The following is a 13,517-nucleotide window of genomic DNA, read 5'->3' as shown; positions in this document are numbered from 1 at the left end:
CCAAGAATTATTCTCATCATTTGTTTGCATTGTCAATTACTTATATTGTTTTTACATTTTCATTGCCTTAGATTATTACTTTAGTAGACTTGAGTCAATCAACATTCAAAACCCCCCCAATTGGTTACTTAACTTTGCACACATTTAATCAACATAAACACCTTCCTCGTGGGATCGACCCCTACTTACACTTGCTACTAGTTTGAGTTTGTAGTGGATAAAAATACTAATTTGGAGACTCACGACAAGTCTAGCCACTCGCCCTAAGGTCCTTTGCTGCCTTACCCGGAGCATCCTTGCATGTTTTGACAACCTTCCAAGGTGATGCTCGGAGCCAATCACCAAACTCGAGGTCTTCTTCCTCGTATGGTCCGTCTTCACAATCTTTCTCGCCATGCCCTATAAGCTAGCCCACACCCATAGCAGTACGTAGGAAGGCGCTCGTATTTGACAATAAAACTAACTGTTCTTCCCCCCTCATCCGAATTGGTATCTTTGCTTTCAGAGGGTTCATAATATCATAAAGAACACGAATACGGATAGCCCTATCAAGCTCAACATTCGGTCCGTACTCAATACTAAAGTCCCCAAGCAATCTCCAAGTCTCCGGGCATTCGTCGGACACGATCTCCCCGCAATAGGCAAATCATAAACTCGCGCCCATATAGGAAAATGAAAAAGTGAGAGACATCAGTAATTTTACCCGCCTGATTCGATTCCGCAAAACACCACGGGGACTGAATGTTGGTTTCCTATGTTGTGGAAGATGAGAGCATCATTCAGAAATTAGAACTCCGTATTAAGTGTTTTGTTTATTTTGGGCTTTAATTTATATGAGCAGGTCTTATACTATGATACAGTCTTATTACAATTTGTGTACCACGAATCGTTTTGGGAAGGTCTTACAGGCTGGTACCGATTTTCGGTAATCACTTGCCGACATCCTCACCAAAGCCCTCGGCCGCACTACCTTTGTCGATCTGTTGTCCAAGTTGGGCATTTCCGCTCCCCATGCTCCAACTTGAGGGGATATGATGGCAGCCATATTCATGGCAAGTTACCATTATGTAATACGGAGTATTATAATATGGGTTTTTCTAATATGAGCCCTTAGGGCACACATTAATAACTCATACTGTATATGATAAGATTAACAACATATTCTCCTTGCTTCCGCCAATAGCGTTAGACATGTCCTATAAATATCCGCACATATTAATGCAAAAGAAAGACAAACAATGTTTCCCAAAAAGCTGTTGTTCCTTACTTCATGTTTCTATCCCATAACAAGCTTCAAAAAATTAGGTAATTCTGTCTTGTAAGCCTCTAAGGGCTTTAGTTCACACAATTTATCGTGTGATAATAACCTACTCTACGTACAACCTGTTAAGCTCAAGACTTAGCAATTAGCATAGACTTAATGAAACATTTAACTAGTCATTATTTATTTCTGTTAATTCCGTCACAAATTCTTGTTTAAGACGGAAGTATCACTTAAATGCCCAAATAGCATAAATAAGCAAAAACCAACATGCCTAAATATTAGCAAAATATTTGTCCTATTTAACATCTAATCTAACTATCTATGCAAGCATCAAGTGGAATGTTATTTATCCTGTTTTAATGTTAAGACTAGGGGGGTTAACGAGCCGGGCCCGAGCTATATATAATTGCTAATTTTTTGAGTTTTTTATTTCTTCCGATATTTTCAATAAGAAGGCTCGAAAGTTATATGTAAAAATATTTGGCATATCACACAAATTCGAGCCGCTCGCGAGCTTTTCGAGTCGAGCAAACGCTTGCTCGGCTTGACTCGTTAAACTCTCGAGCCGAGCCCGAGTCGAGCTCGCATGAGCCGAGCTTTGACCGAGATTTGACCGAGCCGAGCTTTGACCGAGATATTCGCGAGTTGTCTCGTCCCATTAGTCTTAAGAGAAACTAATTGGAGGTAGTTGGTACTAGCTAATAAGTTGACAACCATAGAAACTATTGAAATGACTTAGCATGTTTGAACGATCAAATTTGCACATCACTTCGTAAAACTAATAATCGTTGGTGAAAGGATATTTTAAAACTTAGGATATTTTTAAATAAATTAGGATAAAATGAGACTATAAATAAAGCTAGTAAGATTATGTAGATCTCAGAATTAAACTAATTAAATTAACAACAATGAGCAGCTACAATAACAGTTGTTACAAAACAGTAATGTTGATATTGTTATTACTAGTCACAATGTTAGTTGCAGTTGTGTCTGAAGACGACACGGTGTTTCTTAACTGCCTCGAGAAGCAACCGACCACGTACCCGACATCAGAAACTTCATACACCAAACACAACTCTTCATTCCAATCTGTCTTCAACGAGTTGGTTAGGAACCGCAGGTTCCTAAACCCCGTTTTCCAAAAACCGTTGGTCATTGTCACGGCTAAGGACGCGTCAGATGTCCAAGCTACACTATTCTGTTGCAAAAGGCATAATGTACAATTGAGAGTCCGAGGTGGTGGCCATGACATGGAGGGCACATCTTACATTGCCAACGGAGTGCCTTTTGTTATTCTTGATATGCGGTCTATTAAAATTAACATTGAGGAAGAGACCGCGTCTATACAAGCAGGGGCTGTCCTGGGCGAGGTTTACTATGCCCTCGCCCAGAAGAGCCGCGTGCATGCCTTTCCTGGAGGGGTGTGCCCTACGGTAGGGGTCACCGGGCACTTTAGTGGAGGCGGGTATGGTAACTTGATGAGGGCATACGGACTATCCACTGACCATGTTGTGGATGCGCTCTTAGTCGATGTTGATGGAAAGGTTCTTAATAGAACAACGATGGGGGAGGATCGTTTTTGGGCCATTAGAGGAGGCGGGGCAGCCAGCTTCGGGATAGTCCTAGCTTGGAAAGTAATGCTTGTTCGTGTTCCACCTTTAGTCACCGTCTTTCGTGTGACACGTTCCCTTGAGCAAGGCGCACCCGAGACCATGTATAGGTGGCAAGAAATAGCCCCAAATCTACCTAAAAAGATTTTCATAAGAGTCCGAGTTACGGTACTCTCCAAAGCCGAGTTGAAATTTTCTTTCATTGGGCTATTTCTCGGATCGACTCAGGAACTTGTCGAGTTATTAGACGAGAAGTTCCCCGAATTGGGATTATCAACCAAGGATTGCAATGAAATGCCATGGGTGAATTCGACTCTTTTTTGGGTGGATGCTCCGGTTGAAACTCCAACCCAGTTTCTGATCAGTAGGCAAGACGAAAAAGTGTCTAGGAAGGTTAAATCAGATTTTGTTGTCGAACCAATACCAAAACAAGGAATCGAGAAAATATGCAAAACAATGTTAAACATGCAAGGATTAGTGATGGAATGGAACCCTTATGGTGGGAGGATGAGCGAGATCCCAGGGAACGAGATTGCGTATCCTCACCGTGCAGGTATTTTGTTCAAGATCGAATACGACTTCAAGTGGTACGAAACCGGGATTGATGTGGATAAGTACCATGTAGAACTGTCAAGGAGTTTTTACAAGTTTATGACACCCTATGTTTCTAAATCTCCAAGGATGGCTTATTTCAACTATAGAGATTTTGACATTGGTATCAATCATGGTAATAAACAAGATACAAATCTTACCACTTCTTTTGGGATGAATTACTATGGTAACAATTTCATCAGGCTGATGAAGGTGAAAACGGAAACAGATCCTGCTAATTTTTTTAGATATGAGCAGAGTATTCCTCCTAGTAATCCTACAATTCTCTCATAATAACAATGAATGTACGGTGACTATCAGGGCCAACCAATGTATTCAGAAGGCCCTGTTTCAAATGTAAAAAAGTTGAGGCTTGATATACGGATAAGAAACAAAATAATTTAATTAAAAGTTTTCTACTACACAAATTCATTTCGAAGTTTGAATTTATATAAAGTTATTCTTTTGGCAGCCATAAAAATGCCTATTATTTTTTTATTTTAATTTAGTTATTCGCAGATCAACAGACTGCGAAAACAATTTTATGATATATTTGAAATAAAATGAAAATGAGAGGAAAACGGGGTGGTGATGGACTGACGCGTGATGGCTCTCGATCAAGAAGTCCGGTGCTTCTTTGAGAGCCTGTAATATTCACTGTAGTATTCCATGCATGTTTCAGCCAAAGGTTACACATTAATAAGCTTCTTCTCGATCAAGAAGTTCACTGCTTCTTGTAGAGCCACTCTTAGAGGAATGTACTCAAGGCCAAGGCTCCTTATAACTTTGTCCTTGGAAAGTTGATATGTTGGCTGAAACGGTTGATCATCCACGCATCTGCAAACGAGAAATCGATTAAGTTTACTACATTGACAACAAAATTAATCGGACCTCAATGGCTCGAATTAGGTTTAGCCAAGCTTGGGTAAGAAGATTGTTGGAACATAAACTTACTTGTGAGGGAGTTTGAGATTTGGGTAGAGTTCTTTCAAGATATCGACAACTTGTGAAAAATGCGCCACTGTTTCGCACAAAATGTATCTTCCATTAGCTGATGGAATCTCAAAGGCTTTAATGTGTGCTTCTGCAACATCTTTGACATGAACCCATCCAAATGTTGCATTTAGGTAAGTTTCTGATTTCCCTGTAAATCATTCAGAAATGATTAATTAGTAGGTAATTCCGTTTTCACTAGAGAGTAGAGACAAAGACTCGTACCATTGACTATATTAAACAAAACATCGCTTGACCAATTGATGACGGGCTGTAACATTGGTCCGATGACAAGTGCAGGATTGATGGAGACCATGTCAATGCCATTCTCCTTGGCGAATTTCCAAGCAGCAGTCTCAGCCAAGGTCTTCGAGAGCACATACTCCTCCTGCCAACGCGACAATGTTCAGGTGGAGTAACAGAGCATTTTGGTTTAGAAGTCAGATTCTATTGAAACATACATACCCCTACAAATCCCTTGCAGTGTTCAGGAGTCGAAAACCAAGTTTCATCGATAACTGTTTCAGGGGATACAGGTCTACCAGTTAGCATAACTGCTGCAGTAGATGATGTGAAAATGACTCGTTTGACAGATGGAGCTTTTGCACACGAGGAAAGAACATTCAGTGTTCCCTTCAAAGCTGGATCAATCAAATCCGCTTTGTTCAATTATTCGTACATTTCGATGATCGATTCATTAGAAAAGAAAGGGTGTAAGGAAGATTAACTGCGGGTTTGGCGGCGTTTCCATGAGAACAGGGAGAAGCGATGTGGAATACACCACAAAGATCCATCAACAAAATTTGAATCAAAGGAGCCTTCTTCCAAAAGGTTGGCTTTAAACAAGTGAAGCCTTTCCTTCGCTCCGTCCAATCCACGCAAGTGCTCCGTTTTTCTTGGATCATCTGCATACCGAAAGCCCAATTTGCATAACCCACATTACAAATTCATGTTCATAATCATGTATAATTATAATAAGTTAACCTGATGTCCTGATCTTAGCATTATCTTTATTTTTCTTTTTCAAAACTTGTCAAATATACTCTCCCCATTTACAATGTTGTGAATCCATGAACATAGTGGCGGAGCTAGAATTTGAGGTTAGGGGGTGAAAAATTTAAGCAGGGGCGAATAAGTACTGACATAAGATAAACTCGAAAGAAATTAAAAACTTTTTAACTAAAACTTGCGAGTTTTTCATTTTGTCATACGGATCTGTCCGCGTCCAACATTATTTAAACTTTATTTTGTTTCGTAAGATTCTAAGGTAAACCGGTGTACGGGAGTATTGTACATCTTAGCCAATGAGAAACCTCAACTTTGATTCGGTTGAAATTCTGCTTTATCGAATACGTATATGAATAATGTGGTCAATTCTAAATTTCTAATATTTTCATTGGATACTGTGTATGAGATGATGTGGTACACATTTTGTGTCGACAAAGTTTTGTGTTCCCATGATAATCTGACAATCTGTCATTGCGAATGATACCCTACTAGTTTAGATGATTAGATCTCGCGCAATTAATTCACGGACTATACAACCAGTTGTATATGTTGTACGATGTAGAATCTGAGCTTTGTGATAAAGTATCCGAGCTTTATGTTAAATGAATATGAGTTTTATTAGAAAGTATTGAGCTCATCCATTTACACATTAAAAACATGAACTTTGAATTTGCTCAGAAAGAATACATATAAGCTCGGATTCTTATACCTTGGTTGTACAATGTTTATGGTACAACTAGATGTATAATCTTATTTGTGTCGCGCAATGAATGTGCTGTATTTATAGAATTTTTATTTCTATATTACTTAATCATGTTAAATTAACACCTAATTTTTATATTTCACCACTATATTTTGATATGAGGAAAAAAATGAATTCTAAAATTATTAAAGAAAACTGAGTAAAAGTGCACTGTAAAATAATAGTGATATCTCGTTAATTGTTCATTTTTCTCGTTATTGTATTATGTTTCGAGCAAAAAAAAAATTGAAAACTAATCCAAGAGAAATTATAAATTCTCTCAATTTTTTTTGTTATGAAAGTAATCAAAACGATTTATAGTTTTGTTTATACATAGTATGAATAGTTGGGTCAAGGCATTCTCAAATAATAGCATCAATAAAAGATTTAATAGTTTATAATTTTATATTATTTATACTTTAATTAAAATATTATAAAATGAAATGTATTATAATTATTAATTTCCTCATCTAGTGAATACAAAATAATCAATAACTTCCTTATTTAAAAAGATGTTTTTTTGTGGAAAAATTTGTGATTTCACCCATTCTTTTAGTAGTTAGAGGATTATTCATATAAGTCACAAGCTCGTTATTTAAACGAGATATTTACCCATTTTATGTATAAGACGGATTGTTTATATTAACTTAGACACAAACATATACAAATCAATATACCATCAACATTTTGTGAAAAAAGAGAAGAGAGAAAGACAATACCGAGGGATCGAACAGTAGCATGAACAACATAGCCTCGATCGAGCAATAGCTTGACAATCCAAGTTGCAATGTAACCTGAAGCACCGGTCACACACACTCTTTTCTCTTCTCCATCTAAAACTGGCGCCATTAATCAATCTCCTGTTCTTCAGTTTTCTCTCTTTTAGTCACCTAAATGAAGCGCTAAATGAAATATGGAGTAGTTACGTAAAATGTAGGAATTGGACAATTTGCATCCAATATTGACAGCGAAATGGGGCCACCACTGAATTTTAGTCACCTACCATGTTTGTAACCATAAAAATGCCAAGTCAAGATAAAGTTACTGAAATTAAACACCACAGGATCCATTGGATCTAGATTGATTGTACGTAATTCATTTTTTTTTTTTGGTACCACGAAGAAGGGGAAGCCCCAAAACTAACTAAGAAAACAGAACAAAACAAACCAAAACAAAACAAACAAACACAGGTCCAAAAAACGAAAACAACAACTACATAAAGCTAAAAGGGACGTAGCGTGGCCATGCTACTCCTCTAGCGTCTTGTTCAATGAGCCTGCTCAGATCTCTTGGCACCGAATCCGCCTCCACAATGCGTAAAGCTTGCTCCTGATCGACCCCCACATTTGCTAACCAATTTGTACAGAAATTAGCCTCTCGATACACATGGTTAACGTGCACTTGCTATTCCGAGTTTTGAATCAAAGATTTGCAGATTTTAATGATATGAGAATGGGCCGTCGGTAGGAGTTCTTCACCGTCTTTCATGAAGCTTTCCACAACCCGAGAATCAGTTTGGATTAAAAGACGAGGAATCCTTCGCTCCCAAGCCAAAAGAAGCCCACGCCTAAGAGCCATGATCTCCGCTCTTGTCACCGTAGCAAGACCCAATCTCTCCGCAAAAGCCACACTAATCCGGCCTGTGGAGTCACGAATCAGGCCACCCGCACCCGACATACCAGGATTGCCTTTGGACGCCCCATCAACATTAAGAGTCAGCCAACCCGTCGGAGGAGCCACCCACCTAATCAACACCTCTCTCCTCCTCTCGGTAGTCCCACAACTTATCAGCTCCCTCGTATCTTTTGCCATCACAACCTCCTCAATCCTTTGCATAAGCGTGGCATATTCATTGATTGGAATAACTTCCTCCCGACCAAAAACTCGACAATTCCTCCAGCGCCACAGCCACCACACCACAACAGCAAAAGTGGTCGGCCAATTCTTCAATCCGGTGTGAGAAGGAGTGAGATTCATGACTACCCACTCCCGAACAGAAGTTGCATTTAGAAAAGGCAAGGTGCGAGCAGTAGGAAAATATTTCCACACATTTTTCGCTTCCGGACAATCCCGTAAAATATGGAGCGATGTTTCTTCAACTCTGGGGCACCTCAAACAACACGGGTCTTCAGTAAAACCCCTGCGAGCTCTATTCACATTCGACATGATCCGATCATGGAGTAACAGCCAGAGGAATACTCGTATCTTTTGCGGAGCCCACGTGTTCCATGGTAAATGTTTAGGTATTTTTACCCAAGTCGATAATTAGGGTCAATGTAGTCTTACTCGTTGGTTGGTTGTATGATCGTTCGTATGTCAATAAGTAAATAGAAAAATAAAGCGCGTAATGTAAATTGACACGTAAGATTTGGTGACGCGGAAAACCCAATGTGGGAACAACCGCGGGAGGGACGGTACCCTGCCAAGTATTGCACTATATGAATAGGAGGATGATTACAATTGTGGCACAAAGCTAATCCTGCTGGCCCTAGGCGTCAGGCCTGCAAGATCCTGGACGAACGTATATTTGAGTATAATATGTCGAGGTGTGATCTTGAATGTGGATGTGTGAATACGGGTGTGTTGAATGTTCTTCTTCATTTGCTTCCTTGGCTATTTATAGGGTAAGAACCCTAGATATGTCCTACTTCGAATATGGAAAGGGAATATAATTTCCATAAGAACTCTTTCCATACTTGGCCGCCTTTCCCAATTCTCCCTGATCTCCCTAACTTCTCCCTAACTCCTATTTCCTTAATCCGGACGCCTTCTATGATGGGATCCTGATCTCCCTTGAGCCCGTTCCCCCTTTCTCCATCCGCGGGCTTCCTTCCTCCTTACCACTCCTTCCACAGCTTTTATTTTATTAAGTGGACCTCATTTGTTATGCTAATTTTAGCCCAAACAGTTTGCCCCAAATTTCTTGTGAAATACGCTTTTAGATATCGAGCAAGGAATTTACGTAACCGAATGCTAAAAACCCTAAGCCGTCTTTTACACTCCTTCCCATGCAATCCATCATGTCAGCCGCACTACTCCTCTTTTCTCGCACCCAACTCCCTCTCTCCTCTTTATAACTCCAACCTCCACCTTCCACTTTTCATTAATCATTTCAAAAAATACTCTTCTTTCTTAAACCCTCAACCTTCCTTCTTTTATCCTTTGCCGGCTTCCACTGTTCCTCTTCTCCGTCTTCTTCATCAGGTAATCCACCCTCTTTTCTTCTTTTAATTTTCGTTTCCTCCCTCCACCATGGGCAAAACTCGTCAATCCTCCACACCTTCTGACCGTAATCTCGACCCCACTTTTCCTTCTCGGGGACTTTTTAAGCACCCCCACGACTGTGACTCTGCCTTGACTGCGGCCGATATTCCCACGGTCAAGAATCTGCTTGGTCTGGGTGATGTGGTGGACATTGCCATTCCTGAACCGGGACAGAAAGCCGACGCCCTCCGTCCAGGGTGGGTTAGTTTTTACCTGTACCCATTTAGATACGGCCTCCGTTTTCCTTTTCCTAAACTCGTTCAAGACTTCATCTTCATCAACAATTTTGCCATGGCGCAAATTCCTGCTGCCATTTGGAGAGTTCTTCTCTATTCTCTTGCCGCCGGTCAGAATACTGGTAAATCTGTCACTCTGGGCAACCTAGCTCATATGTACAACATCAGATCTCTGGGCAGGGGTCAATTCTCATTCCGAGGCCGTGGAGAGGCTCCCTTCAGACACGTGTCAAAATCCCGTGATGAGAAATGGTTTGAGGACTTCTTCTACGTGAGGAAGGACTCCATCCAGCCTCCTGCTGATTATATTTTCGAGAAATGGGTTCTAACTTCGAGTAAGTAGCCTTTCTGTCACCTGATTTATTTTATCTCGCTGCTTACTAGCTTACTTCATCGTCTTCGTGCAAGCCCCCGTGACCTTACCCGTATTGGTGCCAAGATCCCCGCTGCGACAAAGAACCTGTTCAAAGATCTCGAATTTGAGAGAAAGTTCCCAGACCTGCTTCCTGGTTTTTCACCTGCTTCCTCCTCCAATCCTCCTCAGTCGGCTCACAGTAAGTCTTCTAGTAAGGCTTCTACAGCCGTTTTAATTTGCATGTCAAGTTTCGCTGATGTTTTAAGCATTACGTAAATGCGAGATCGTATATGCTTGCAGGTTCAAAAGTTGATCAATTGGAAATCATCCTCCAAAGTGCCAAAAGAAAGAGACCTTCTGCCAGCCCTGATGTGACATCTGCCTCCAAGAGGAGTACTCCTGCTGCCTCCTTCCAGACTCCTCCCACAGTTTCCAGTTCTGCTGCACGTGAGCCATTGGAGGTCGACCCGTTATCTCGCCATCCGCCTACTCCTCCTGCCAGTCCTCGTGCTTCGTCCAGCGGAGGCATTATTGCTCATTTCCCAGAGGGCTTTGGGAATGTGGACAAGGTGCCGTACTGGCCGGAGATTGACCAGCTGCTCTTCCCTTCTGTTGAGGAGTCGTTTTCAGAGTTCTCTCCAGAGGAGATGGCTGAGAATGACGTGCACAATGCCTTCATGGTAAATATTCTTCGTCCTCTACCTGTTTGTCTTCTCTTGTTTAGATTTTGTTGAGTTTATGGATTCAAGTACCTAAGAGGGGGAGGGGGTGAATTAGGTACTATTTTAAAAAATTATAACTTCAACTTTATTGAATTAAAGTGAGTTACGAGGACAAAAGAGATGAGAAGATACTTTGAATAATATTGAAAGATTAAACAAGTATCACGATGAATGTTTGCTGAAGTATGAAAGTAACAATCGTTCTGACTGTAGCTATTTGTCTCAGTTTGTGGAATACGACTGCAGACCAAATGTGACAAGATGATGAATCATTACTTCTAAGGTTAAGCAAAGCAAGACAAACAAACAAAGTAAATTGCAGCGGAAATAAAGTAAAACAATTGAACACAAGATTTTTGAATTGGTTCGGCAAATACTCAAGTGCCTACGTCCAATCTACCTTTTTATTGCTTTCTTTTAGTGATCTACTCCGACAACTAAAAGACCCTTACAATAAAAGACACAAACCTACTCCGGTTGTAAAGCTAGTACAAGAACTACTCCGTTCTTATGACAAGCTAACTCGCAACCTACTCCGGTTGCCAAGAGTTAAAGACTACTCCGTCCTAAACTCTACTAACACACTTAGAATGTTATAGGATCAAGTTTCCACTAACATATTCTTAGCAAAGAATAGAGATGGACAACTTTTACAAGATCAACAGTTCTTAAGCAAGAGAGTTTAGTATTATAAAGTAACAGTAGCCACGACTGTAACAACTTGAAGACTCTTTAAAGGTTTTGCAAATGACGCACGGTTTAAAGCTTTGAAAAACAAATTTGCAAACTTGAAAATAATTTCAGAAAGAAGTCTTAAGATTTTATGAGGAGAGGCACGCCTTTTATAGAGGAAATGGGTGAGGAGGTTGCTAGGGTTTTGAAGGGTCAAAGACCACACATGTGAAGGACATTTGCAACCACCCAAAACTTGCACCAAAGAGGGCTCTTTTGCAAAGGTAAGAATAGAGAAAGAGTGTTTGAAAGATAACCTTAAATGCTCATACAAATTCAGAAAACAAAGAGAGAAAAGATAAGTCACATGATGACAAGTTAACACTAAAATGGCAAAAAGCATTCTTTGTTTTCTTAAAGAACCAAAGGGTTGAATTTGCATAAAGAGGAAACATTTTGAAAATAATAATAATTCAAACCACTTCTTTATTGAAGACCAACTCCTTAATAAAAATCTGAATTTTTATCTTTGAAAAATAAGAGTCACGTGAAAGCTTTTGAAAGATAAAAAGGGACTTCAAGTTTTACGAATTGTGGCAACAATCCAAGCAGCTGTTTACTAATGAAAGCAACAGTCGACTTGACTGTTTCTATTACTCTAAGATACTCTACTTTCTCGCTTGTACATTAGATGACACTAAGACTCGTTACAAAGGGAAGATTAACAACTTCAACACTTCTTAATCCATGCTTGATTACATCAATAATCCTGAAAAGGTAAACTAAGATAACACAAATCAAATGGGCATGTCATCATCAACCATAAGGAACCCAACAAATTCCCCCTTTGATGATGACAAGCCCCAAACGAATGTATAAGCAATGTAAACACCTTGATTCAAGATTTTAAGCAAGCAAGATCAAATGAGAGAAGGGACACTATTACCTTACCTAAGGCAAAAGCTAGAATCAAACTACCATGACAATTTTACATTGCCCCAAAACAAGATTCAAAACTAAGAAGGTTAGACAAGGCATTAGTTAATCAATATGCAAAGAGATTAAGAGCATGAGTTTACCTTTTCCCCCTCTTGACATCATCAAACGGATAGGGATGTCAAAAGCATTAGAGTGCAGATAATTCACAAGAAAATACAAAAAGACACATGTAATCGTGACAAGGTAACAAAGTCAACATAAACAAGGATTAAACATAAGTTAATCAAAGTTCACCATGGCTAAATAGAGTTTAGAATACACCACCAAATGTCAAAATAACAAGTAAAGAAAATAATGTCTTAGAAGGGCACAACCAAGGTGGGACAAAATGAAAAGGCACGGGTAAAAGTCAAGTAGGCCGAGAGGGAAGGGATAGGCTAAGGGGAGGAAGCTTGTTCACCATCCGAGCCACTACCCAAAGGATCATCATCCACATGAGCATCATCACCAATTTCCTTTGTAGACATGAGGGTGGAAATGATATCCACCTCACCACGGATGAGGTCCACTGTAGAAGCAAGGGCCGAGATTGCCAAATTCTTTTGATGAGCATCTTCCTTAAGCCAAGCACTCAACTCAGCCACGGCATTAAGAACTTCCCGCATACTACCCGAATTCACTTGACTAGACGACCCAACCTCCGGGTCCTTCTTAATTTTCACTGAGATTAATTCATCATTTTCAACCTTGATGAGCATTTTCCCCATTTGACCATCACTCATAATATCACACATATCCAATGACCCCAAGCTAGCACTCACTAAAATGCCATGTGCCTTAAGCACAACCGACAACCATATTCCATAGGGTAAGTGTAGCACGCTAGAAGAGGGTCTACGAAGTTTGGTCGAAATAAGATGAAAACGCTTGAACATTAACCCAACTAAGTTCACCTTTTTGTGAGTTGCAATATGATAGATTAAATATTGTTGGGCTATGGTGAGTTTTCCCCGATCACCTGAGGGATAAATTGACCGACAAAGCATGTTAAAAATGATTCGAAGAAGAGGGGGTATTTGGGTGTTGCTCACTGGACCAGGAGAGACAGTTTTGGGACACAC

At 40.0% G+C, this 13,517-nt stretch overlaps 1 protein-coding gene and 1 long non-coding RNA gene across 2 annotated transcripts in view; one reads left to right on the top strand and one right to left on the bottom strand.

Annotated features, from left to right (window-relative positions):
* LOC141652851 (uncharacterized) overlaps window positions 1-13,517 on the top strand; it is a 199,840-nt gene that overhangs the window by 18,050 nt on the left and 168,273 nt on the right. The gene's annotated exons all lie outside the window — the stretch shown is intronic.
* LOC141652846 (phenylacetaldehyde reductase-like) lies at window positions 3,845-7,427 on the bottom strand. Its single transcript, XM_074460452.1, has 6 exons — window positions 6,928-7,427; window positions 5,187-5,363; window positions 4,924-5,117; window positions 4,684-4,846; window positions 4,420-4,609; window positions 3,845-4,302 (listed from the first exon to the last, which is right to left on the bottom strand). Exons 1-6 carry the CDS (start codon window positions 7,055-7,057, stop codon window positions 4,155-4,157), a joined length of 1,002 nt encoding a protein of 333 aa, XP_074316553.1. The 5' UTR covers window positions 7,058-7,427; the 3' UTR covers window positions 3,845-4,154.

The sequence above is a fragment of the Silene latifolia genome, chromosome 4, assembly GCF_048544455.1.
Source record: "Silene latifolia isolate original U9 population chromosome 4, ASM4854445v1, whole genome shotgun sequence".
Taxonomy (NCBI): Eukaryota; Viridiplantae; Streptophyta; class Magnoliopsida; order Caryophyllales; family Caryophyllaceae; genus Silene; species Silene latifolia.
The sequence above is the reverse complement of the archived record's forward strand: the minus strand, read 5'-3'. Positions and strand labels throughout refer to the sequence as shown.